Consider the following 26,125-nt stretch of genomic DNA (forward strand, 5'->3'; position numbering starts at 1 on the left):
TGAGATTTTACATTTTCCTTTAATAAGACAAACTTATAATTTTACAAAGACAAAAATAATTAACATGGTGACTCTACACAAGTCTATGCATGTTTGTAAAATGCAGATTCTCTCACTACAGAAAATGTCCTGACTTGAGCATTTGTGCACAGAATATTAGTAGCAGACTTTCCCAGATGTTGACCACTCTTCCCTTCTCCAAGTTTGAAGATGCACAGTGGCTCGGCTGATGTGTGGAGAACAAATCACTGAATATCATCATCATCAAAGAGGTCTTCAAAATCTAAAGAGAAAATTTAAACACAAAAATCTAAACACTAGAAGTTTAAACAGTAAGCATCATTAATATCTTCAAACCAAGATACACTGCACTCTTTCTCTGCTCTTTTTTTCTTTCTTCTCTTACCCCCTCCATCCTCCACGCATGATTTACTGAACATAATTTGCAGTTGCAATCAAAATTTGAAAAACTAAGTTATTTTTATGGTTTGATTAATTCAATCATTTTCTTTCAGTCCAATGAGAGAAAACCACATTTGAAGTTGTTAGAAAGATTCCCCATACATGTCTTATTTATTTTACTTCCCCTTTATGAGCAAAAAGTAAAAACAGAACATAAGCTCCAAGAAAATCTTTGCACAGTTCGCAGCCAACATTCGGACTCCAAGACATATCTTGATTGACATTTTTCTCCCTCTCACCATTTGTTGTGACAGATTGAATGCTTCTCAATTCAGGTAACTAAAAGCACTCCCAGGCCAAGTGGAGCACTGCTCATTGCAAAATAAAACTCCCTTGTCACGGACTGAACCATCAGCAGTCTGCACCAAATGAACTGACGATTCCTTAATTCATACCAAATTCATTATTACACTGGATGCTCTCCAGTCTGGAAATCCATTGCTCAGAAAAAGCAGTTGTCGAGAAATGTCTGAAGACGACCTGGTTTCATTTTAGTATAGATTGCACCTGTTCAGGTGGAAAGCTGGAAGATAAATTTGTTTTGCTTATTAAATGTATATTGCTTTATGTTTGATCCTCTGTTTCAGATAAATATTTAGTTAAATAGCACTTTCCATTCACACACTTATAAACAGGTATTTAATATCATTCTATAATCCAAGCAATTCTGAAACTGGCAATGTCTTGGTTCCAAGGATTCCATGCGGTTGCAGTGTAATTGAACGAGATCGCTTGCTCCTTTCTAAAAGAACATATAAAATCAGGCTGTAGCCACATTCAACACCAGAACTGATATCTAACGCTTATTGTGGTGGAAGACCTTGGGTCTTTTTCTACTTGTGCTATCTATGATCCACACTGTATACTGCCAGTTAAGAAACATTATAGCCTGATTGAGAAGAAAGACCATGCTTCATTATATCGATTGCACCAACACGCAATTCCCAATTAGCCATTCAAGTCTGTAAGTAAGCTTGTCAATTTAGTACCAATGTGCAGGACTACGTGGAAGCTATGTCCCAGTTAAGACTGTGAAAGCGAAAATTAATAGGGAGCTTCTAGCCAAGATTGTCAGCCACTGATTACCGAATAGTAGGATGGAACTGCTCCCACAGTTAGGTACCTTTACAATTGGACCATTGCTCATCATGACTAGTGAAGGAACAAACACTATGCTGAAGTAAAGTAAATCAAAAAACTGTGAGTGCTGGAGATTTGAAACAAAAACAAAGACTGCTCGTGACGAAGAGCCACCGGACTTGAAACATTAGCTGTGCTTTCACACAGATGCTATAAGAAAGATGGAGAATCTCAACAGGTCTGCCAGCATTTGTAGAGTCAAAAATAAAGTTAACCTTTTGAGTTCTGTATGGCTGTTTTTCAGAACATTTCTGAAGAGGAATCATTGTGAACTCAAAATTGTAAGTGTTTCTCTCCACAGACGCTGCCAGACCTGTTGCGTTTCTCCAGCATTTGGCCTTTGTTTCTGATTTCCAGCATCAGCAGTACTTGAATAAAAGCAAAATAAAGTGAGGGACCCTGGCAAAGCCTAGAAATCCTACTGTTTCTGAACAAGAGGAAGGCTCTTCATAGCAATGCTTCCTAACCACAAATTCCTGTTAGTGGAACCTATTTAATCTGATTGAATTAGTTGAAATAAGTCAGTGTTTAAAATGTTAGACACATGGAAGGATTGAAACTTGGGATCCCTGTTTAGGTCAGGTCAGTTACCCACAGAATCTAACAAACTTCAAGCTAATATTCATATTATGTTGCACTCACTTTTTAATAAGGTCACAAATACTCACCTCAATTATCTAAACGAGATTTGCAATGAACTCACTGTTGAAATCCTTAACAAATTAAATGAGAACACTGAACAAAAAGCAAGTGATCTTTTGGAACATTTTCACAAGATTTGTAAAAAAATTCACAGAAATACTTTCCTATTATTGCTTTGGTATGCAGAAGCAGGATAATCATTACATTCCTAGTCCTGGGAAGAAAAGCATCTTTAAAAGCAGTAGAAAGATGAAACTAAATCCAGTTTATATTTGTTAACTAACCCTCCATAGTTGCAGTATTACCAACACAGCATTTTGGAAACCCCTGTCAGATTGCATATAGATGTAAATTAAATGTAATATTGCATTAGAATCAGCCAACCTCGGTCATTGGAATAGAAAGAACAAGTTCTAAGTAGAGACAAATTTTGGAACAGCTCTTAAGAAAAAAAAGTGCTTCACTATCACACTAAAGTATCTCAATCTACAAGGAACTGTTCAACACTTGAAAACTGCTAGCCACAGAAAAATGCACCAGACACAGTACAAAGGTTGTAACTTTCAGCTTAAAAGAAATTCATATCCCCAGGAATCTCACTGCCCACAAAGTGTTTCAGTGCCTATTAAAAAATTAATGATTTTACAGCAATTCATCATTTTTAATATGGCCAAGCCATTTCCTCTGTAAATATAACATGCAAAGTCTGAGTATTTGGAGCTAATGGATCAACACAAAAAGAAGGATAACCACAGTGTTCTAAAAAAAGGGCAATTGATATGTTAGCAAGGGGATTTGAGTACAGGAGTAAAGATGCCTTACTACAGTTGTATAGTGTCTTGGTGAGAACTTACCTGGAGAATCATGCACAGTTTTGAGCCCTTTATCTAATGAAGGACACACTTAGAGGTAGCTCAATAGATAGATTAATCCCTTAGACAAATGGACTGCTTTTTGAGGAATGGTTTGAGCAAATTGGGCCTGTATTCTCTAGAATTAAGAAAAATGATAGATGACCTCATTAAAACCTATAATATTTCTAGAGGGCATAATTGGATGGATGTACATAGAATGGTTCGAGATTCTAAAATCAGGGTAATATAATCTCAGGATAAAAGGTCGGCCATTTAAGAATGGGACAAAGAGGAATTTCTTCATTTGAAGGGTGAGGAAGCGTTTGAATCCACTACTCCAGAGGATAGTAGAAACTCAATCACTGAACATGTTCAAAAAGAAAGTGAATGATTTCTGAAAACTAATGACATCAAGAGATAGGGAGTATAGGAAAGTGGCAGTGATAATCTGCAATGATCTAAATGAATAACAGTAAACTGCACAGGCTGAACAGACTTTTCCTGTTCCTATGTCTTAATTTTTTGATAAAACAAACATATAATCTGAAGTCTTGTAACTTATGAATTTATGTGAATACATCTGTAATTTTCTTACAGTTCAGGTTATGATGGGGACTTGATGAGCATTTTAAAATAAATGATTCTGTACAAAAAAAATGTGAAAAGCACTTAGGGTCATGATTGATATGTGATAATGTTGCTCCTTCCTCCTAACCCATTTGGCTTTTGCGATGGCGGTTTATCGAATAGTGTTATAGGGAACTTGGAATCAATGGAGTGAGATAGATTTTAGTTTTCAGTTCTGTGAAGATGTCTTAGTTTTTGAAGAAGTCAAAAAATGATTTTTGAACAGTTGATTCAAACATCATTTCTAAGAAAGCATGGGAGTCTAACAAATTACCAATGAAGTTAATTGATGAAATATTGATAAAGCGGAGCTTTTGTAACTACAGAAACCCAGATGGTCAGAGGCCAGAACTACATTTCAATTCAGAAGAATAGCTTCACATAGAGTAGGGTAACTTTCTTTGTCGTTTCTACCATGTACAGCTAGTACAATGAAAATGAGACAGCGTTCCTCCAGGACCAAGGTGCTATATGAACACTCAGACTATATGAGAGTACAGGGAAAAGTGAGGACTGCAGATGCTGGAGATCAGAGTCCAGATTAGAGTGGTGCTGAAAAAGCAGCAACCATGGAGCAGGAAAATCGACGTTTCGGACAAAAGCCCTTACACGAGAGTAGTCATACAAAGGGCAGCATAAAGTGAATGGAAGTGTGCAAAACATGCAAGACAGCACAGTAATTCAATAGGCATAGGGATGGACAAATTACTATGTAACAATGAATGATCATTAATAAAACTTTTTTTAGCAGCAATTCAAAACGTCGTCTGAAAATTGCAAATGAAATAGAGTGTGATCATACAGTGTTAAGGAGCCTGATGGCTTGGCGGAAGAAACTATTGCACAAGTCTAGGCGTGAGAGACCGAACACTTTGGTATCTTCTGCCAGATGGCAGGAGGAAGAAGAGTTTAAATGAAGGACGTGTGGGGTGGTCAACATTGCTGTTAGTCTTGCGGATGCAGCATGTGGAGTAAATTTCTACAATGAAGGGAAGTGATATCCTAGTGATCTCTTTAGCTGTCCTCACTATCCGTTGTAGGGTCTTACGACCCGAGATGGTGCAATTCCCGAAGTGATGCAGCTGCTCAGGTACTCTTAATGAACCCTCTGTGGAACATGGTGACAATGGGGTATGGGAGAGGGGCTTTCCTCGATCTATGCAGAAAGTAGAGACACTGCTGGGCTTTCTTGGCTATGGAGCTGATGCTGAGGGGCCAGGTGAGATTGTTCGACAGGTGGATGCCAAGAAATTTTGGTGCTCTTCATGATCTCCACAGGGGAGCCATCGATGTACAGCACAGAATGATTGCTCTGTACCCTCCTGAAGTCAATAATCATCTCTTTTGTTGTGTCCACACTTAGAGACAGGTTTTTGGCTCTGCACCAGCCCTTTAGCCTCTGCACCTCCTCTCAGTATGCTGATTCATCGTTCCTGTTAAAGAGACCCACTATCGTCACGTCATCAGCGAACTTAATAATATGATTTGAGCTGTGCATCACTGTACAGTCACATGTGAGCAGGGTGAACAGCAATGGACTGCAGAACGCACACCCTGATGGACTGTTTATTCTTGCTGGAGATTTTAACCATGCGAATTTCAAGTCTGTGCTCCATAAATTCCATCAGCATGTAGGCTTTGTGAAGAAAGGGGGATTACGCTGGATCTTGTTTATTAAAACATCCCCAATGCATACAGGGCAGGTGAAGCAGGTGAAAACCTGACCAGCAGGTGCCATTTCTGTTCTTCAAGAGTGTTTTGAGCCCACTGACTGGCCCATGTTCAGGGAGGCAGCAACCAATGGCGATTCCATCACCTTAAGGAGTACACAGCGTCAGTGATTTACTACATTAGCAAGTGTATTGACAATGTCACTGTGCCCAAAACCATCACTTCTCGTCCCAACCAGAAGCCATGGATGACCATAAAGGTGTGTGCGCTGCTGAGGACCAGTGATTCCACCTTCAGAGTGGATAACAAGGCGGCCCTAACAACAGCAAGGGCCAATCTGTCCCAGACTATCAAACAGGCAAACCGTGCATATGCAGCCTTTTTCAGGACAGCGGTGATACGCAGAGCATGTGGAAGGGTAGTCAGACTATCACCAATCACAGAACAACATTGCTTGCTTGTGCTGGTGATGCCTCCCTCCCGGAGGAGTTGGACAACTTCTATGCACGGTTTGAGGATGAAATGACATGTCAATGAGGAAGACCATTTCCCCTCCACTTCCAAAGACCAGGTGTTGTGTCTTACCACGACTGACACAAGGGAAACTCTAGGCAGAATGCTCAGAGGATGCTCTGACTTGCTGGTGGATGTTCTCAGACATTTTTAACATGTCCATGAGAATGGCAGTTTAGTTTATGAAGTTTTCAAACTGGAAGGACAACTTCAGTTTCTGGCAGTCCAAAGAAAAGATCTGGAAAAGACCTTGTGTTTTTTTCAAAATTCAGTGGAAAGAATCAGGGAGATACTCTGCACACGTTTCTCTAGGAGAGACAGGAATGGAGAGAATCACTTCTGTTGTGTTGTTAGCCTAGTGAGAAATTAAAAAATTAAGATGAAGTGATACTTCATGGTAGTGAGCATCTGTCAAGGAAATTGTTGGGGAAAGGGCTGCATCTGTGTATTACTTAGGTTACGAGCTTGCCAAATTGTCATATATTTGTTTTATTCCTTCTGTGTTATAAATTTTGTAAACACTAGCATTCTTGTATAAATACATTCAGAGATTGTCTATCACAGTAACCAGTCCACAAAAATTAAACTTACGGTCCATCAAGTTTCACTCTGGGATCTGTTTTGCCCTCAGCTGTGATCACAACACCAGAAAAGAATGACAAAATGGTTCAAGTGTATTATTATTACTCGCTCTCCTGCCATCATGTGACAACTACCTACAGTAATACACTTACATCACTTAACGTCTGCCATAATACTGTTGGTCAGTAATGGCTTCCAACCTGTTTTTGACTGATCCCTTGATTATTTGAAAAACTGTAAAACCAATCAGAACATTAAATTTGATAATTTTCATTCAACACTGCACATTTCAATCAAATTCCAAAAAAAAATTACATCTAAATTCAGATTCCTAAATCATTCTAGTCTTTGACAAGTGGAGTTGCATTCTTGAGATATAAGCATGCTGGCAAGATGAGCATTCGTTGCCCATTTCCAATTGTCCTTGAGAAAGTGGTGGTGCTGCTGCAGTCCATGGGGTGTCAATACACCCATACTTAAGAGTCACGGCGATATACAGCATGGAAACAGACCCTTCACGCCAACTCGTCCGTGCCAACGAGATATCCTAAAGAAATCTAGTCCCATTTGCCAGCATTTGGCCCAAAGCCCTCCAAACTCTTCCAATTCATTTACCCAAGCAGATGCCTTGCAATGGCCTATTAATCCAGAGACCCAGATTATGCGGTGTGGATTCAGGTTGAAATCCCACCATAGTGGAATCTGAATTCAATAAAAATCTGGAAATAAGAGTCTAATGATGACCATGATGTTGACTGTTGGAAACACCCATCTGGTGTACTGATGTCCTTTAGGGAAGGAAACTGCCACCCTTACCTGGTCTGGCCAACATGTGACTCTAGATCTACAGCAATGTGGTTGGCCTTAACTGCCCTCTGGGCAATTAGGGATGGCCAATAAATGCTGGCCTAGCCAGCGATACCCACATCCTCTGAATGAATTTTTTTAAATTTCAGACGGTATTTAAGACTTGTGGGTATTGGTCTGTCTGGAGATTCATGTAGATTAGACTGAGTAATTTCCTCCAGATTTCTTCCCTGAGGGACAATAATTAACCAAGAGCTTTTTTTTAAGAAACAACAATCTGTTTGCTTCAGAATCATTCTTCAAACTAGCATTTTATTCTCGGTACATCAATTAATTATATTTATATACTCTTTTTGACAACAAGAACAGATACCTTCTCACTGTGCTATTCCTCCTGTATTCAGGCTTTACTGAAGTCTGGGCATTTTATTCAGCTTCTTTGGAGAGAGTCTGCTGTGGGAACCTGCCAATAGCAGAATTCCTTCCTCAGAGACAGAAAGTTACAGAATTTATTTCCCACTCCAGACAGCCCAAGAGAGCAGGGATGAGAAATAATCTGTGAATACTAGGACTGAGATCCAGAGGGTAACGTGCATTCCATGGACCCACTCATCAGTGCCCCACCCCAAGCAGGAGGAACACAGCTTATTAAAGGGGTGACAGCAGTAGCAACCCAGTGCCTGTTGGCAATTGGTTGGTGACACCCCCCTTCCCCTGTACCTAGTTAATCCTACAGGGTTTGGATACAATTTGAATTATCGTATGCAAATGAATTAGCAAGAAGTGACAATATCTGACATAAATGTGGAACCTCTAGTTCTACATTCTCCCACAAGGGGAAACAACTTTGCGACATCAAGCTCCCTCAGAATCTTCTATGTTTCATTAAGTCACTTTTATTCTTCCAAACTCGAAATGATAGACCTAGCCAGTTTAATCTTACTTTATATGACACCTCACTAATTCTAGTGCTAGTCTCGTAAACCTTCACTGAATTGCTTTTGATGCATTTTGATCCTTCCCTGAATGAACCTAATTCTCCATACAGCATTCCAGATGGTCTCACCATGCCTTGTATAATGGAAAAATAAGCTGCTACTGTTATATTCAATTCCCCTCACAACATACAATAACATTCTTACCCACCTATTTGCTCTACCTTGAAATGATCACAGACGATCAACCTTATGAACTTTTAGTTAAGACTTTTATTACAGAAAAAGATACAGCCAAAAGTTTACTGTGGATGTAAATTCAGTGGCTTTCTTTATGTTTTGGGTGGGGCGGGGGTGGGGGAGATGAGGTGTGAGGTAGGCTTCAAAGAGATGGACTTAAGAGGGAGAAACACACTATGAAGTGAACGATAATCTCCCAGAGTCATCTCAGACTGCAAACATGATGGAGAAGAAAGTAGTCAGGGTGAGAGACATGTTTTGCATCTACCCCTGTCGAGAATACATGAGAACAGGGGTTAAAACGCTGAAAATGTGTTGCTGGAAAAGCGCAGCAGGTCAGGCAGCATCCAAGGAGCAGGAGAATCGACGTTTCGGGCACAGGGGTTAAAAGCCAGTTTGAGCTTGCATTGTGTATTAGCTGGAAAAGATATGCTATTAAGCTGAGGTACACATATATTAGTGTAGGTGCAAGTGCTGGTACACTGTGTAACCACCAATAGTCACCTCCATGCTGCAGGACATTCACTGAGTTCTTAAGTCAGCTAGCCAATCAAAAGGAAACAGGACACAAGGATTCTCTCACCCTGGGACTTGCCAGCCAGAATAGAAGCAGGAAAAAATAATTTCTTGCTTGAAAACATAATCTTACAACCAAGGGGACTGAATAAGGAAATGGAGCCAGATCATCCATCCTCATCCAGGAGCTTGATGATTTGGTATATCATTGCCTGTTTGGGATCTGCTCATAACCTGCGTACTAACCTTTCATGATTCATGCACTAGTGAACCCAGTTTCCTCCACATTTCATAGCTCTGCAAGCTCTCACCCTTCTTCCTGCTAAAATGGACAATTTCACATTTTCCCACATTATATTCAACTCACCAGATCTTTACTTATTTAACCTATCTATATCCCTTTTTAGCCTATTTGTCCTTTTCACAACTTACAACCCTCCAGTCCCTTCATCCAAGAGAGTTCTATATATTACATCAAACTAAAGTGCCAGTGCTGTGGCACACCATTCATTACATTCTGTCAACTTGAAAACAATCTGTCTATGTCTGTTTCCCATTAGCCAGTTAATATGCTACACCCTATATAATTTGATTGATATAGGTTGCCATACATTTCTGTAACACTATAGCTGATCTGTTATGGTCCAGACTTCACGTTTCTGCCTGTACCTTATAACTTGCTTGTAAATCAAAAGTTTGAGTATATTCAAAGTTATATTAGGAAACAATCCAGTCTCCACTGCTATCTATAAAAGTGAAGTAAAAAGGCTAAATAACCCTTAATGTCTTAAATAGAAAATCTCTTATTTTTGATCATATATATTCTTGATAAATGAGCATTTAGATGTTGGCTTGCTGCTACTGGAAACTTGGAACCAAAATAAGTATATTAAATAGTAAAATCAAGTAAATAAATATTTCTGCAGAGGGGGAAATTGATAAGTCAGATTGTTTGAAATACTTAGCTAAAGTATTTAGAGAGAGAGAGACAGTTTCCACCAAAGAATACAGAAGTCAAGACAGTACAAGCAGTCACAAGAAATTAAAGAAAAATAATTCTTCAAAAAATAGTATATTGTACTCAAGTCAGTTTTATGGAGAAGGTAACAGTTGTCACCAGGATATATAAACAGTGTACAAGATGTCAGTATAAAGTGAAAAGGTGACAATTACCAAAGCAGCATGAAGGGCCAAATTATACAATACGCGGGTCATCCAACCTATCATATCAATGCTGCGTTTTCTGGAAGAGCTATATGAACTAATCCTACTTCAACACAGTTTTCGATCTAGCCCTTCAAATTTCTGTTTTCCCAAGACAGTACCTTTTTAAAAAAGATGACTAGTGAATCTCCTCCCCCTCTTTCAGGCACTGTAATCCAAATTATTAGAAGTAACTGGGTGATGAAACCCCCTTGAACTTAGAACTAATGCATGGTCTAGGGGCAGACAGACTGTTTTAAGAAAAGAGTTTATTTGTTTTATAACAACCTTCAGGATAGTAATAAAAAGTAATAGTTACTTGTCATTAAGTGAAATCCTAGCAATATCAAAGATTTGTTGTAATCTTTAGAAATTAATTACTGATAATGTGATAACTTGAGGATTCCATTCAGAATCCCTGTCTAAATCAAATGTAGCTACCTGCAACTCTAAAGATAATCTCAATTTTTAATCCTGAAATTGCATTGTTAAAATCATCGACTACACATGCAGTGCAATATTGCAGTTATAGTATGTAGACTCTTCCTGTTCAAATCCTAATATCTTGAGCTAAATGGAACTAAATACATCCTTTTTAGTTTATTTATTTAATTGAATTAAGAAAACACTTATATACTTGACATGAAAAATCTGGCTTTAAAATGGTGAAATCCTGACCGACTGTTCTTATACCGCTCTCTGGTGACTGTTAAAGGTTCTACTTTTAAGTGAGTTTTGTGGTGGGGGGAGGGGAGAAAATTAATTGCATTGCCCACCAATCTTCAGCAATACCAAAACAATATTCCATTTTTAGTTCTCAAAGCACATCATTAAAACATCAAAGTAGCATGTGAATGCAATGTAAACTGAATTACCAAGATGTGAAAGATTGTCTCAAGTTAAAAAAGTTTTGTCCAAAGAAGCCATAGGATGGCTGGTGTTAAGTGAAAAAATGTTGCAGAGAGTTTAATCATAAGGGGGGATAAAGCCTGAGCTGAGCAGCTGAAGTTTTACTTGATACCTTGTCACATATCCATCCTCAGATACAGGATTTAAAAACTGGATGTCTGATATTTAGCAAACAAACTCACTTCATCTGAAATTTATCAATTAGATCCTTGAAAAACATTACTATTTTAAATAGAGCCTAAGTCGATCCTGGCACCTGCTGCTGTATACTTTACTACAACAAAAAGCTCATGCCATCTAGCTGTAGGGAAAACCAATAGCAGCTGAACATCCCAAAACATAACTGTACCATCCTAAGCTGCACAGGTATTCTTTATTAAAAAAATGTAATTTTGGGCAAAGTAACACAAAAAACAATTTAGAATTGACTAGACGGGAAAACAAAACAGAAAATACTTCTTAAATAATAAAGTGTGCTATTTGTAAACACAAGTCTTATTTTTGTTTTGCACTTTTAATTAAAATCTCTTTACATCAGGTCATTTCTAATTTTTTTTAAGAGGTAACTTAAGTGTCGACTGAATCACTTTGCCTAGAATTCGGCCATTTTAAGAGTGTGCAAAAGCAATACGAATGATGAGTTATGATAACCTGAAATATTAACTTTCCTTGCAACACATGCTGTCTGACCTGTATTGCCAGTATGATATTCATACGCCTTTGAATGTGATAATGCTAAAACATGTTAACCAAGTATATTATAGACATAAATTAATCTGAAATAATTGCCTTTCATTGGAAAGTTTCAAACTTCAAAATCTCCTATATGTAAAGGTGTTGCTAAATTAAAGCAGAAACTACTTAAGACAGCCACTATAAATTGGCAGTAAATTTGGTTGAGTGTGTAAAATAGTCCAAGAGGTTACTGAAGATTATCTCACCATTAAAGAAATCCGCATGGACTGCTTTTTCATTAGCTGCAAGATCCATCAGAAGTCCTGAACTCCCTCCTGCCTGAAAAATAAAGAAAATGACTGGAGTTATTCCAATATATTTTATGGGGCTCAAAGACTGTTAAGTTTTTCATCTACATTGAAAAATAGCAGTCTCAAAGCTTCTCCCAATGACTGACAAATGAACAGTAAACATATAGGGTGCCACAGAATCAGACAATTCCAGATTGGCAGTTCAGACTCGATGGGCCAAGAGGTCTCATGTATACTGCATGATTTCTATGATTCAGTTCTGGGTGATTGCTAAATTGATAGGTGCATGGCAACAGCAGGAGAGTTACAAATGATATAGGAAGGGGATGAAAGAATTCATCAGCCATGGCTTCTCCTCCTGATTCCTGCTGGAAAGTACACTTGTAGGCATTGGTAGAGGACACAACAGATGTAGCCATGTTGTGCCTATGATCAAGCTATGAATGCTCCCGTCTAGATTTTCACATGAGGAATGCCCACTTGAAAATATCCTGGAGTACTGCTGACAGATTCATAATCAAGATCAACTCACTGCCTTACTGTAAAGGAGGGTGTCAACAGAAAGTGAATAAAGTAATATTTAAAAATCAGAAGCAATACACAAGAGTAGGAGCTAGACTTCAGTTTCCAGAACAGCATACTCAAGACTTTATTAATGAAACTGTGGGAAAAGATTTGCTAACCCATAATAGGCCCACAAAGCAAATTGGCCAAATTGTACCAGGACACCCAGAATTCCCAAGCAGCTCACGAACTAGGTCAGATGATACGCAGACAATGGAATACGCTTTCAAACTCCCATGGACATGACAGAGGCTCAAAGCCCTCAGGGCAGTTTCACAACCCAGCAACAGCAAAGCCACACAAAGAGTGGGACAGACAGACAGGTACCACAGGTTAATGGAAGCACCTCACTACTCCAGAAACGACTTTAACACCTACCTAGAAAGATTAATGGAATTATGATACTGTCAGGATGTTGCATTGCGTGAAGGAACAGGACATTCATCCAATAAACTGTTTTCCAATTAGCACCCTTGCAACTAAATTATTCTATTTTCAGAAACATTGTATTTTCCCATTTCTTAATCAGTATCATTGTGCAGCATTACTATAAAACTGGTCTCATCCTCAGCCCTGGGAGGAGAAATCAAATTGTCTGGAACAGCTAACCCGAGAATGCAACTTTTAAAAAAAGGTTTTGTGATTTACACATGAAAGAAGTGAAACTATCAATGTATTCTAACAGATGAAAGGCTTAACAGACAATCAATTTTTCAATGTATAATTTCAGTTACATCACACTGCAAATTTTTGCTATAAATTCTGTGTTACGATTGAGCCCTCCACAATCACCTGATGAAGGAGCGTCGCTCCGAAAGCTAGTGTGCTTCCAATTAAACCTGTTGGACTATAACCTGGTGTTGTGTGATTTTTAACTTTGTACACCCCAGTCCAACACCGGCATCTCCAAATCTGTGCAGACTATCAGTTTGGTGTCAGCTAGTCTGTTTTCTTATCCAGTGATATCACTTGCAATAAACTGTTTGTCAATTTCACTTCGAGCTGTGTTTTGTGATCTCTAACCTATTGGGCAAATTTCTCCGACAGAAACAAACACTAATAAAGAGGTGCAACAGGTTGGAGTTTAAACTGCAGTCACCCATTTTCTTATAGCAGGAAACAAATAACACACCTTTTCTCTTGGTTGGAGTAATGAAACAAAATACAGAGTAACTTTAACAATCCACAAGGGTGAGGAAGCTTATGAAAACCATAAATAGATATAATGCTCCTAATTTTAAAAAAGTATTTCACAGGAGTATTACATAGCAACATTTGACACTAAGACAAATAAAAGGTATGGATATTGGAATTGAATACCAAAAGTTTCATCAAAAAGGTAAGCTTTGAGGAGTATCTCAGAGGAAGATAGGAACACAAGGAAAGAGGTTTAGGTGGAGAATTTCAGATTTTATGCCTTGGCAACTTGGCTACCAAAACAAATGATATGGGGAGGAATTATAATCCAAAACCAACTGGACTGTATGTGCACAATTGTCCGAACCCCAATACACTTTCAAATGTGTGTACGATTCATAAGCATTTTTAAAACTTGTTGTTTTCAAACATCAGTGGATAGCTAACAGCTCCTGAAATGTTTTATCCCATATATGGCACAGAAATATTCTGGGAATGAGAACTGAGATAAGAGTACAATAACCATTAACAGATGAACACTTGTGATGTTCTTAAAGAGGACAAAAGAAGTTCACTAACAGCAGAAGATAACCATTCAGAGTTGTATATGGGACTCATTTGCAATACTTTTGGCAGAAGAAAGGAGCACAAATAATGAAAGGTCCGCTGCAACAGGAACACAAGAATAAAACTCAGCCATGATGGCCCTCGAGCCAGTTCCATCATTGAATTAGAGCTGAAAATCAATGCTGTTAATCTGTACCTGCTCCATTTTCTTTGACACTCACCCTACAAAAACTTATCAATCTCACCTTTGAAATTTTCAAGTAACTCAACATCCACTGTCCTCTGAGGGAGAGTTCAGGATTTCCATAATTTTTTTTTCTCTTTGCTAATGGTCTGTTTCTAATTTTAAGATTCTTCTGCCTTGTTTTTAATCCCATGAGCATTTTTTTCTGTAGGTGCTCGATGGAATCCTATTATATTCCAATTGTGACAATTTTGCTTTATATTTAATATTGCTCGGATGACTAAAGTTTTGAAGAATTGAGGGGGACATATCTAAAGAGACGTCTTTCCGAAATCATTGAAAGTTCACTGTACAAACTGGAGGTGTTTTCTTTTGCAAACAAGGTTTCCTAGAAATCACATGGCTGATAATAACTGCTTGCTTTACTGTAGACCCTGGTCAGGCTGTTTTGAAGAGTGACAGTCTTCCAGATATGCTTATTTCACGTGGTTCAGTTGTAAACTAGGTTGGAGAAAAGCCTGTTATGTTGGAGAAACTGCCTAGCTGGTTTCTCATTTCTATAAAGAAAATACTGCATCAGTTCAGGGTGAAACCTCTTTATTCTTTTGAAAAAGTGACTGAAAAAACATCTCAGGATCGTGCTTCCTGAGCAAGCTACGTCTAGAAGACTTCAGGACAACTATACAAGATTAATGCACTTAATTCATTACTGAATGCAAGACTAACTTGACCTCATGTGACAGAACAGCAATAGAATCCAGAACATATTATGTTTATCCTTTAGTTTTCAAGAATAACTCATTGATCAGTGTTATTTTCAGAAAATCGAGAGCTGCAGAAAAATCTTTTAACCCTCTCGTTCCTGAAGTTTGTGTACTTGAAGGATACTTACAGAGATAAGCATTTATACTTCTATATAACCTACGATGTATGTTAACCAATTATTGCATTAATGAGGCTCTTGGGTATCCATTGATGTTCAAAAACAAAATGTTTTTAAAATGCTCATGAATCGTACACACATTTGAAAGTGTATTGGGGCTCAGACAATAATGCACATACAGTCCAGTTGGTTTTGGTTTATACTTCCTCCCCATATCATTTGTTTTGGTAAACCAGTTGCCAAGGCCTTAACCACTGAAATTCTCCACCTAAACCTCTTTCCTTGTGTTCCTATCTTCCTCTGAGATACTCCTCAAAGCTTACCTTCTTAATGAAACTTTTAGTATTCGATTCCAATAACCATATCTTTATGTGGCTCAGTGTCAAATGTTGCTACGTAATATTCCTGTGAAATATTTTGATAAACTATGAATTGCGTTTATTAAAAGCCCTAGTTGTTAGAATTTGTTTAAAAATGCAATACACAAAGGTTTTAATTAATTGCTCGTGTTTGCAAATTGGAAAAAACATTTTATTTTATGCTGTGATCCATGGAGTAGTGGGGCTAGAGTAACAGTGCACTTCTCCAAGCTCAGTGGTAACATAATCTGCTCAATTATTACAACTCAACCGTCCAAATGTCAGCGAATATGAGCTAATTTAACACAGACACCCTGCTTGAGGTGTATGACTCAGAACTGAAAATAAAACTGCAGATTAAAGTTTTCAAAATACTGCTTTTGTTCACTGCTCTGTATATCTGAAACATAACTTTTTCCTTTTCATTTAACTCAACCTCAATACTTCAATAAAATGTAAAACATTGCAGATGCTGGAGCTCTAAAATAAAAACAGAAAGCGCTGGAGAAAGTGTCAGATTGAACTTGAGACTTTAACTTTGTGTCTTCCTCCACAGATGCTCCCAGACCTGCTGAGTTTCTCCAGAACCTTCTGTTTTTAATCGAACAGATAAGTCTCTTGACTCCTTGATTGCTTCTAATTTGTCATACTGCTCTGCTGTTTTCAATGAGAACGTATTTCAACAAACCTCAAAATTGGGAAGACAGAATTCATTGCCTTCAATCGCTCCACAAATTCTATTCAGTAGCCAATGACTCCATCTCTCTTGTGGGCAATTACCTGAGGCTAAATCAATCCATTTGTGACCCTGGCTCTTATTTGACTTCAAGATGAGCTTCTGATCCTATATGTTCTCCATCACCAACGCCAGCTACTTCCTCCTCTGTGCTATATTTCTCCACACACCTTCAGCTCACCTGCTTTAACTTAGGGAATGGTTCATTGAGCATCTCAGCCAAGCTCGCAAAGGCCAACCTGACCTCCCAGTCTCTGCCCATTTTAATTCCCCATCCCACTCCCTTTCCGACATGACCATCTTTGGCCTCCTCCATTACCACAAAGAACCAATTTACAAATTGGAGGAACAACCCCTCATCTTCCGCCTGGGCAGTCTTCAGCCTGGAGGACTCAACATTGAATTCTCCAATTTCAAATAACCTCCATTTCCAACCCAACCTCCGATTCCCTCCCTATTCTTCCCTTCCACAACCGGATTCATTTCTCCCATTGACCAACCAGGTCGTATCCTCTACCAGTCTTCACCTATCCCTACTTCACCACCCTACCTCTGTCATTCCCTTTAACTGCAGCTCCCCTTACACCCACCGTCAGTCCCGAAGAAGAGTTACACCCAAAATGTCGACTCCTCCATCTTCTGATGCTGCCTGACCTGCTGTGTTCTTCCAGCCTCCTGCCTGTCTACTTATTACTTTTCAACATTACTGACTTCTTTCCAACATTCTGCTGACTGGCCTCCAACGCTCAACCTGCTTGAGCTCATCTAGAATTTAACAGTTCCATCCTAACTCATTCGTAGTTCCAATTCCCTATCTTCCTTGGTCCCGATGACTTACATAACCCAAAGAAGCAAGTTCCAATTCTCTTTCTCTGCTCAAATGCCTCCATGGACTCAATTCTTCAATCACTGTGAACTCCTCGGACTCTCAACATCAACATCAGTACATTCCTGTCAGGGTGAAAGGGAAGGCAGGTAGGTATAGGGAATGCTGGATGACTAAAGAAATTGAGGGTTTGGTTAAGAAAAAGAAGGAAGTATATGTCAGGTATAGACAGGATAGATCGAGTGAATCCTTAGAAGAGTATAAAGAAAGTAGGAGTATACTTAAGAGGGAAATCGGGAGGGCAAAAAGGGAACATGAGATAGTTTTGGCAAATAGAATTAAGGAGAATCCAAAGGGTTATACAAATATATTAAGGACAAAAGGGTAACTAGGGAGAGAATAGGGCGCCTCAAACATCAGCAAGGCAGCCTTTGTGTGGAGCCACAGAAAATGGGGGAGATACTAAATGAATATTTTGCATCAGTATTTGCTGTGGAAAAGGATATGGAAGATATAGACTGTAGGGAAATAGATGGTGACATCTTGCAAAATGTCCAGATTACAGTGGAGGAAGTGCTGGATGTCTTGAAACGGTTAAAGGTGGATAAATCCCCAGGACCTGATCAGGTGTACCCGAGAACTTTGTGGAAAGCTAGAGAAGTGATTGCTGGGCCTCTTGCTGAGATATTTGTATCATCAATAGTCACAGGTGAGGTGCCGGAAGACTGGAGGTTGGCAAATGTGGTGCCACTGTTTAAGAAGGGCGGTAAAGACAAGCCAGGGAACTATAGACCAGTCAGCCTGACCTCGGTGGTGGGCAAGTTGTTGGAGGGAATCCTGAGGGACAGGATGTACATGTATTTGGAAAGGCAAGGACTGATTCGGGATAGTCAACATGGCTTTGTGCATGGGAAATCATATCTCACAAACTTGATTGAGTTTTTTGTAGAAGTTACAAAGAAGATTGATGAAGGCAGACCAGTAGATGTGATCTATATGGACTTCAGTAAGGCATTCGACAAGGTTCCCAATGGGAGACTGATTAGCAAGGTTAGATTTCATGGAATACAGAGAGAACTAGCCATTTGGATACAGAACTGGCTCAAAGGTAGAAGACAGAGGGGGGTGGTGGTGGGTTGTTTTTCAGACTGGAGGCCTGTGACCAGTGGAGTGCCACAAGGATCGTTGCTGGGCCCTCTACTTTTTGTCATTTACATAAATGATTTGGATGCGAGCATAAGAGGTACAGTTAGTAAGTTTTCAGATGACACCAAAATTGGAGGTGTAGTGGACAGAGAAGAGGGTTACCTCAGATTACAACAGGATCTGGACCAGATGGGCCAATGGGCTGAGAAGTGACAGATGGAGTTTAATTCAGATAAATGCGAGGTGCTGTATTTTGGGGAAGCAAATCTTAGCAGGACTTTTACACTTAATGGTAAGGTCCTAGGGAGTGTTGCTGAACAAAGAGACCTTGGAATGCAAGTTCATAGCTCCTTAAAAGTGGAGTCGCAGGTAGATAGGATAGTGAAGGCGGCGTTTGGTATGCTTTACTTTATTGGTCAGAGTACAGGAGTTGGCAGGTCATATTGCAGCTGTACAGGACATTGGTTAGGCTACTGTTGGAATATTGCGTGCAAATCTGGTCTCCTTCCTATCGGAAAGATGTTGTGAAACTTGAAAGGATTCAGAAAAGACTTACAAGGATGTTGTCAGGGTTGGAGGATTTGAGCTACAGGGAGAGGCTGAACAGGCTGGGGCTATTTTCCCTGGAGCATCAGAGGCTGAGGGGAGACATTATAGAGGTTTACAAAATTATGAGGGGCATAGATAGGATAAATAGGCAAAGTCTTTTTCCTGGGGTCGGGGAGTCCAGAACTAGAGGGCACAGGTTTAGGGTGAGAGGGGAAAGATATAAAAGAGACCTCAGGGGCAACTTTTTCACGCAGAGGGTGGTACGTGTATGGAATGACCTGCCGGATGAAGTGGAGGAGGCTGGGACAATTGCAACATTTAAAAGACATTTGGATGGGCATATGAATAGGAAGGGTTTGGAGGGATAGGGGCCGGGTGTTGGCAGGTGGGACTAGATTGGGTTGGGATATCTGGTTGGCATGGACAGGTTGGACTGAAGGGTCTGTTTCCATGCTGTACATCTCTATGACTCTATCAGCACTTCTCTCATTTTGGAAACTAAAGCATCCTTGATTTTAATTGTTCCAACACTGGCCTCTTACTTGACTTCAAGATGAGCTTCTGATCCCATATGTCCTCCATCACCAGCACCACCTACTTCCATCACTGGAACAACCTTCATGGCCAGGTGCAAGGCCTTGACTTCAAACTCTCCTCATAAAAATTACTTGTTCAAATCTACCTTCTTTTCACCTCCCCACTTATTCCCTGATTTAGCTACCTGTGAATGTTTGTGTGATAACACTTCTGCGAAGCACCCCAGGAAGGTTTGCATTTCAGGAGCTAATATGAAGATTGGTTGCGGTTTCCCTGCTCTCACTCCTCTTCCCTTGCCATTCACAACCACCTGTCACTGACCTAGGGTTGCCAACTGGTGGCTCCATCACAAGACTTACTCCCAGGCACGTCAGCTTACACATCCACCTTGCATCTCACTGCCTTTGTACACCACCTGGAAAGCAAAGAGGGTTCCTCATCCAACCTGGGTGACCGTCAGCCATTGATTCCCTCACACTCCGGCCTGAATAGTTTCCTTTTTGTTTTTTAAAAAAAGATGAATCAAAAAAATGGAAACCAAGTTTACCATCCTGGGATGTTTTCACAGGGCCCTGGAAGTTGATATTTGATTTCCAACCCTGTATCCTGGGCAGCCTGTCCCGGTTGCCCATCCTGATGGTTCACTCTGGTTTCTGTACTCCCTCACCCCCTTTCCTGGACTCTGCTTTCCTTTGCCCAACACCTGAGTCCCACTTGGTCAACTGTTCACCATCTCACACCCTCTCCTCTCCTTCCCCATCCCTCCGTCTCCCTCCCTTACTCATCCCTCCCTCCCTCCCTCTCTGCCTCCATCCCTCCCTCCCTCCCTCCCTCTCTCCTGACCTCTCTACATCCCTCCCTCATCACTCCCCCTCTCCCCTCCCTTCCTCACCCCTCCCTCTGTCTCTCCCTCATCCACTCTCTCTCTCGCTTCCTCATCCCTCTCTCTATTCCTCATCCCTCACTCTCTCTCTCCCCCTCATCCCTCACTCTCTCTCTCCCTCATCCCTCCCTCTCCCACCCTACCTCTCTCCATCCCTCCCACATCCCTCCCCCTCCCGCCCTCTCTTCCTCATCCCTCCCTCTTTCCCTCCCGCATCCATCACACTCACTCTCTTCCTCATCCCTCTCCCTCTCATCCCTTACTCTCTTCCTCAACCCTGTCTCAGTCTTCCTCATCCCTTCTCTCGGTCTCTCCCTCATCCCCCTCTCCCTCTCGCCTCTCTCCCTCATCCCTCTCTCCCTTCCTCATACCTCTCTCTCTTCCTCATCCCCCCCTCTCTCTCTTCCTCATCCCACTCTCTCATCCCTCTCTCCCTCACCCCACTCTCTCCCTTCCTCATCTTTCTCTCTTCCTCATCCCTCTCTCTCTTTCTCTCTTCTTCATCCCTCTCTCTCTCATATCCCTCTTCCTCATCCCTCACTCTCTCTCATCTCCCTCTTCCTCATCCCTCACTCTCTCTCATCTCCCTCTTCCTCATCTCTCTCTCTTCCTCATCTCCCTCTTCCTCATCTCTCTCTCTCTTCCTCATCCCCCTCTCTCTCTCCCTCATCCTACTCTCTCCCTTCCTCATACCTCTATCTCTTCCTCATCTTTCTCTGTTCCTCATCCCTCTCAACTCCCTCTTCCTCATCTCTCTCTCATCTCCCTCTTCCTCATCTGTCTCTCTTCCTCATCCCTCCCTCTCTCTCCTCCTCATCGGTCTCTCTATCTCTCTCTTCCTCATCCCTCTCTCTCTTCCTCACCCCTCTCTCTCTCTCTCTTCCTCATCCCTCTCTCTCTTCCTCATCCCTCTCTCTCTTCCTCATCCCTCTCTCTCTTCCTCATCCCTCTCTCCCTCACTCTCCCTCATACCTCTATCTCTTCCTCATCTTTCTCTCTTCCTCATCCCTCTCTCTCATCTCCCTCTTCCCCATCTCTCTCTCTCTTCCTCATCCCTCCCTCTCGCTCTCTCTTCCTCATCCCTCGCTCTCTCTCTTCCTCATCCCTCTCTCTCTCTCTTCCTCATCCCTCTCTCTCTCTCTTCCTCATCCCTCTCTCTCTCTCTCTTCCTCATCCCTCTCTCTCTCTCTCTTCCTCATCCCTCTCTCTCTCTCGGCCTCATCCCTCTCTCTCTCTCGGCCTCATCCCACATCCCTCGCTCTCTCACTCCCACATCCCTCGCTCTCTCACTCCCACATCCCTCGCTCTCTCACTCCCACATCCCTCGCTCTCTCACTCCCACATCCCTCGCTCTCTCACTCCCACATCCCTCGCTCTCTCACTCCCACATCCCTCGCTCTCTCACTCCCACATCCCTCGCTCTCTCACTCCCACATCCCTCGCTCTCTCACTCCCACATCCCTCGCTCTCTCACTCCCACATCCCTCGCTCTCTCACTCCCACATCCCTCGCTCTCTCACTCCCACATCCCTCGCTCTCTCACTCCCACATCCCTCGCTCTCTCACTCCCACATCCCTCGCTCTCTCACTCCCTCATCCCTCGCTCTCTCACTCCCTCATCCCTCGCTCTCTCTCTCTTCCTCATCCCCCGCTCTCTCACTCTTCCTCATCCCTCTCTCTCTTCCTCATCCCTCTCTCTCTTCCTCATCCCCCGCTCTCTCTCTCTTCCTCATCCCCCGCTCTCTCTCTCTTCCTCATCCCTCTCTCTCTTCCTCATCCCTCTCTATCTTCCTCATCCCTCTCTATCTTCCGCATCCCTCTCTCTCTTCCGCATCCCTCTCTCTCTTCCGCATCCCTCTCTCTCTTCCGCATCCCTCTCTCTCTTCCGCATCCCTGCCTCTCTCTTCCACATCCCTGCCTCTCTCTTCCACATCCCTGCCTCTCTCTCTCTTCCACATCCCTGCCTCTCTCTCTCTTCCACATCCCTGCCTCTCTCTCTCTTCCACATCCCTATCTCTCTCTCTTCCTCATCCCTATCTCTCTCTCTTCCTCATCCCCCGCTCTCTCTCTCTTCCTCATCCCCCGCTCTCTCTCTCTTCCGCATCCCTCTCTCTCTTCCGCATCCCTCTCTCTCTTCCGCATCCCTCTCTCTCTTCCGCATCCCTCTCTCTCTTCCGCATCCCTATCCCTCCCCCTCTCTTCCTCATCCCCCGCTCTCTCTCTTCCTCATCCCCCGCTCTCTCTCTCTTCCTCATCCCCCGCTCTCTCACTCTTCCTCATCCCTCTCTCTCTTCCTCATCCCTCTCTCTCTTCCTCATCCCTCTCTCTCTTCCTCATCCCTCTCTCTCTTCCTCATCCCCCGCTCTCTCACTCTTCCTCATCCCCCGCTCTCTCACTCTTCCTCATCCCCCGCTCTCTCACTCTTCCTCATCCCTCTCTCTCTTCCTCATCCCTCTCTCTCTTCCGCATCCCTCTCTCTCTTCCGCATCCCTCTCTCTCTTCCGCATCCCTCTCTCTCTTCCGCATCCCTCTCTCTCTTCCGCATCCCTCTCTCTCTTCCGCATCCCTCTCTCTCTTCCGCATCCCTATCCCTCCCCCTCTCTTCCTCATCCCTGCCTCTCTCTTCCTCATCCCTACCTCTCTCTCTCTTCCTCATCCCCCGCTCTCTCACTCTTCCTCATCCCTCTCTCTCTTCCTCATCCCTCTCTCTCTTCCGCATCCCTATCCCTCCCCCTCTCTTCCTCATCCCTATCCCTCCCTCTCTCTTCCTCATCCCTACCTCTCTCTCTCTTCCACATCCCTATCTCTCTCTCTTCCTCATCCCTATCTCTCTCTCTTCCTCATCCCTCTCGCTCTCTCTCTCTTCCTCATCCCTCTCGCTCCCACTCTTCCTCATCCCTCTCGCTCCCACTCTTCCTCATCCCTCTCTCTCTCTCTCTCTTCCTCATCCCTCTCGCTCCCATTCTTCCTCATCCCTCTCGCTCCCACTCTTCCTCATCCCTCTCTCTCGGCCTCATCCCTCTCTCTCTCTCGGCCTCATCCCTCTCCCCCGCTCTCGGCCTCATCCCTCTCCCTCGCTCTCTCACTCCCACATCCCTCGCTCTCTCACTCCCACATCCCTCGCTCTCTCACTCCCACATCCCTCGCTCTCTCACTCCCACATCCCTCGCTCTCTCACTCCCACATCCCTCGCTCTCTCACTCCCACATCCCTCGCTCTCTCACTCCCACATCCCTCGCTCTCTCACTCCCACATCCCTCGCTCTCTCACTCCCACATCCCTCGCTCTCTCACTCCCACATCCCTCGCTCTCTCACTCCCACATCCCTCGCTCTCTCACTCCCACATCCCTCGCTCTCTCACTCCCACATCCCTCGCTCTCTCACTCCCACATCCCTCGCTCTCTCACTCCCTCATCCCTCGCTCTCTCACTCCCTCATCCCTCGCTCTCTCACTCCCACATCCCTCGCTCTCTCACTCCCTCATCCCTCGCTCTCTCACTCCCTCATCCCTCGCTCTCTCTCTCTTCCTCATCCCTCGCTCTCTCTCTCTTCCTCATCCCCCGCTCTCTCTCTCTTCCTCATCCCCCGCTCTCTCTCTCTTCCTCATCCCCCGCTCTCTCTCTTCCTCATCCCCCGCTCTCTCTCTCTTCCTCATCCCCCGCTCTCTCACTCTTCCTCATCCCTCTCTCTCTTCCTCATCCCTCTCTCTCTTCCTCATCCCTCTCTCTCTTCCTCATCCCTATCCCTCCCCCTCTCTTCCTCATCCCTGCCTCTCTCTTCCTCATCCCTACCTCTCTCTTCCTCATCCCTACCTCTCTCTCTCTTCCACATCCCTATCTCTCTCTCTTCCTCATCCCTATCTCTCTCTCTTCCTCATCCCTATCTCTCTCTCTTCCTCATCCCTCTCGCTCTCTCTCTCTTCCTCATCCCTCTCGCTCTCTCTCTCTTCCTCATCCCTCTCGCTCCCACTCTTCCTCATCCCTCTCTCTCTCACTCTTCCTCATCCCTCTCTCTCTCTCTCTTCCTCATCCCTCTCTCTCTCTCTCTTCCTCATCCCCCGCTCTCTCACTCTTCCTCATCCCTCTCTCTCTTCCTCATCCCTCTCTCTCTTCCTCATCCCTCTCTCTCTTCCTCATCCCTATCCCTCCCCCTCTCTTCCTCATCCCTGCCTCTCTCTTCCTCATCCCTACCTCTCTCTCTCTCTTCCACATCCCTATCTCTCTCTCTTCCTCATCCCTATCTCTCTCTCTTCCTCATCCCTATCTCTCTCTCTTCCTCATCCCTATCTCTCTCTCTTCCTCATCCCTCTCGCTCTCTCTCTCTTCCTCATCCCTCTCGCTCCCACTCTTCCTCATCCCTCTCTCTCTCACTCTTCCTCATCCCTCTCTCTCTCACTCTTCCTCATCCCTCTCTCTCTCTCTCTTCCTCATCCCTCTCTCTCTCTCTCTTCCTCATCCCTCTCTCTCTCACTCTTCCTCATCCCTCTCTCTCTCTCTCTTCCTCATCCCTCTCTCTCTCTCTCTTCCTCATCCCTCTCTCTCTCTCTCTTCCTCAACCCTCTCTCTCCCACTCTTCCTCAACCCTCTCCCTCACTCTCCCTCACTCTTCCTCAACCCTCTCGCTCCCACTCTTCCTCATCCCTCTCTCTCTCACTCTTCCTCATCCCTCTCTCTCTCACTCTTCCTCATCCCTCTCGCTCCCACTCTTCTTCATCCCTCTCTCTCTCTCTCTCTCTCTCTTCCTCATCCCTCTCTCTCTCTCTCTTCCTCATCCCCCTCTCTCTCTCTCCCTCCCTCATCCCTCCCTCTGCCTCTGCCTCCCTGTAATACCCCTCCCCTCACAAACCTCATCCAGATCCACGTACGGCCCCGCACCCTCCGGGAACATCTCATCCACCGCCGGTTTCATCCTCACCGGGATTCTCTGTCCCAGACCGTCTCCCGTCTCCCAACCCGGACCCAGCGACACACGGACCTTCCGGCGCCGCTTCCCGTTCGCGTCCCCGGAATCCCTGGTCCCCGAAGAAAGGTTCCGCTGTCAGTGAGTGTCGGCTGAGGGACTCAGGAGGGATACACTCTCTCAGACAAATATCAGCCAGAGAGATGCTTTAATAACATGTTTGTGGTGAAGTGATAATTCAGCAGCAATACGTTGCCGATATTGACAAAATAAATCCACACACATTTGGAGCAAAGGAAATAATTCTCCCTAAATTAGCAAACTTGAAAAAGTAGATGTTTGCAAGTCTTGTCACATAGTTTCAAGTATTTCCATATTGTCACTTCAGATTTTGTTCATGTCGGTAACAATGTCAAATAGTTGACTGAATGTAATTGAGTTGTTCATGACGTCTGTCAGTCAGTGACTATTTTAAATAGTGTGTGAGTTGTAGGTGTCATCATGACAAGTCACTCCATAGGCCAGAAACCCCAATCATTTATGTTTCCAAATGTGCCTCTTGTTTCACCTAAAACTTCAATAAAAATCCAACCAGCTTCAACCTTGGATGAAAGTTCCACGGATTCAAAGGCATGTTAGAGAGGAGGCTTTGCACAGATGTCACGTTTCTGGCCCAGAAATGGAGAAAATTTTGGCTTCATTATATCAATTAGAAACCGTTGCATATCCAGACATCAAATATTGCTGACAAGAGAGATATTTTTACA

General features: G+C 43.0%; 1 protein-coding gene across 1 annotated transcript; it reads right to left on the reverse strand.

Moving 5' to 3' along the window:
• On the reverse strand, window positions 1–25,460 carry cops9 (COP9 signalosome subunit 9). Its single transcript, XM_072572867.1, has 3 exons — window positions 25,305–25,460; window positions 12,043–12,115; window positions 1–283 (listed from the first exon to the last, which is right to left on the reverse strand). The coding sequence occupies exons 1-3, from the start codon at window positions 25,365–25,367 to the stop codon at window positions 246–248; spliced, it is 174 nt and encodes a 57-aa protein (XP_072428968.1). The 5' UTR covers window positions 25,368–25,460; the 3' UTR covers window positions 1–245.
• Between the last annotated feature and the right edge of the window lie 665 nt (window positions 25,461–26,125).

Source organism: Chiloscyllium punctatum, chromosome 6 (assembly GCF_047496795.1).
Source record: "Chiloscyllium punctatum isolate Juve2018m chromosome 6, sChiPun1.3, whole genome shotgun sequence".
In the NCBI taxonomy this organism is placed as follows: domain Eukaryota; kingdom Metazoa; phylum Chordata; class Chondrichthyes; order Orectolobiformes; family Hemiscylliidae; genus Chiloscyllium; species Chiloscyllium punctatum.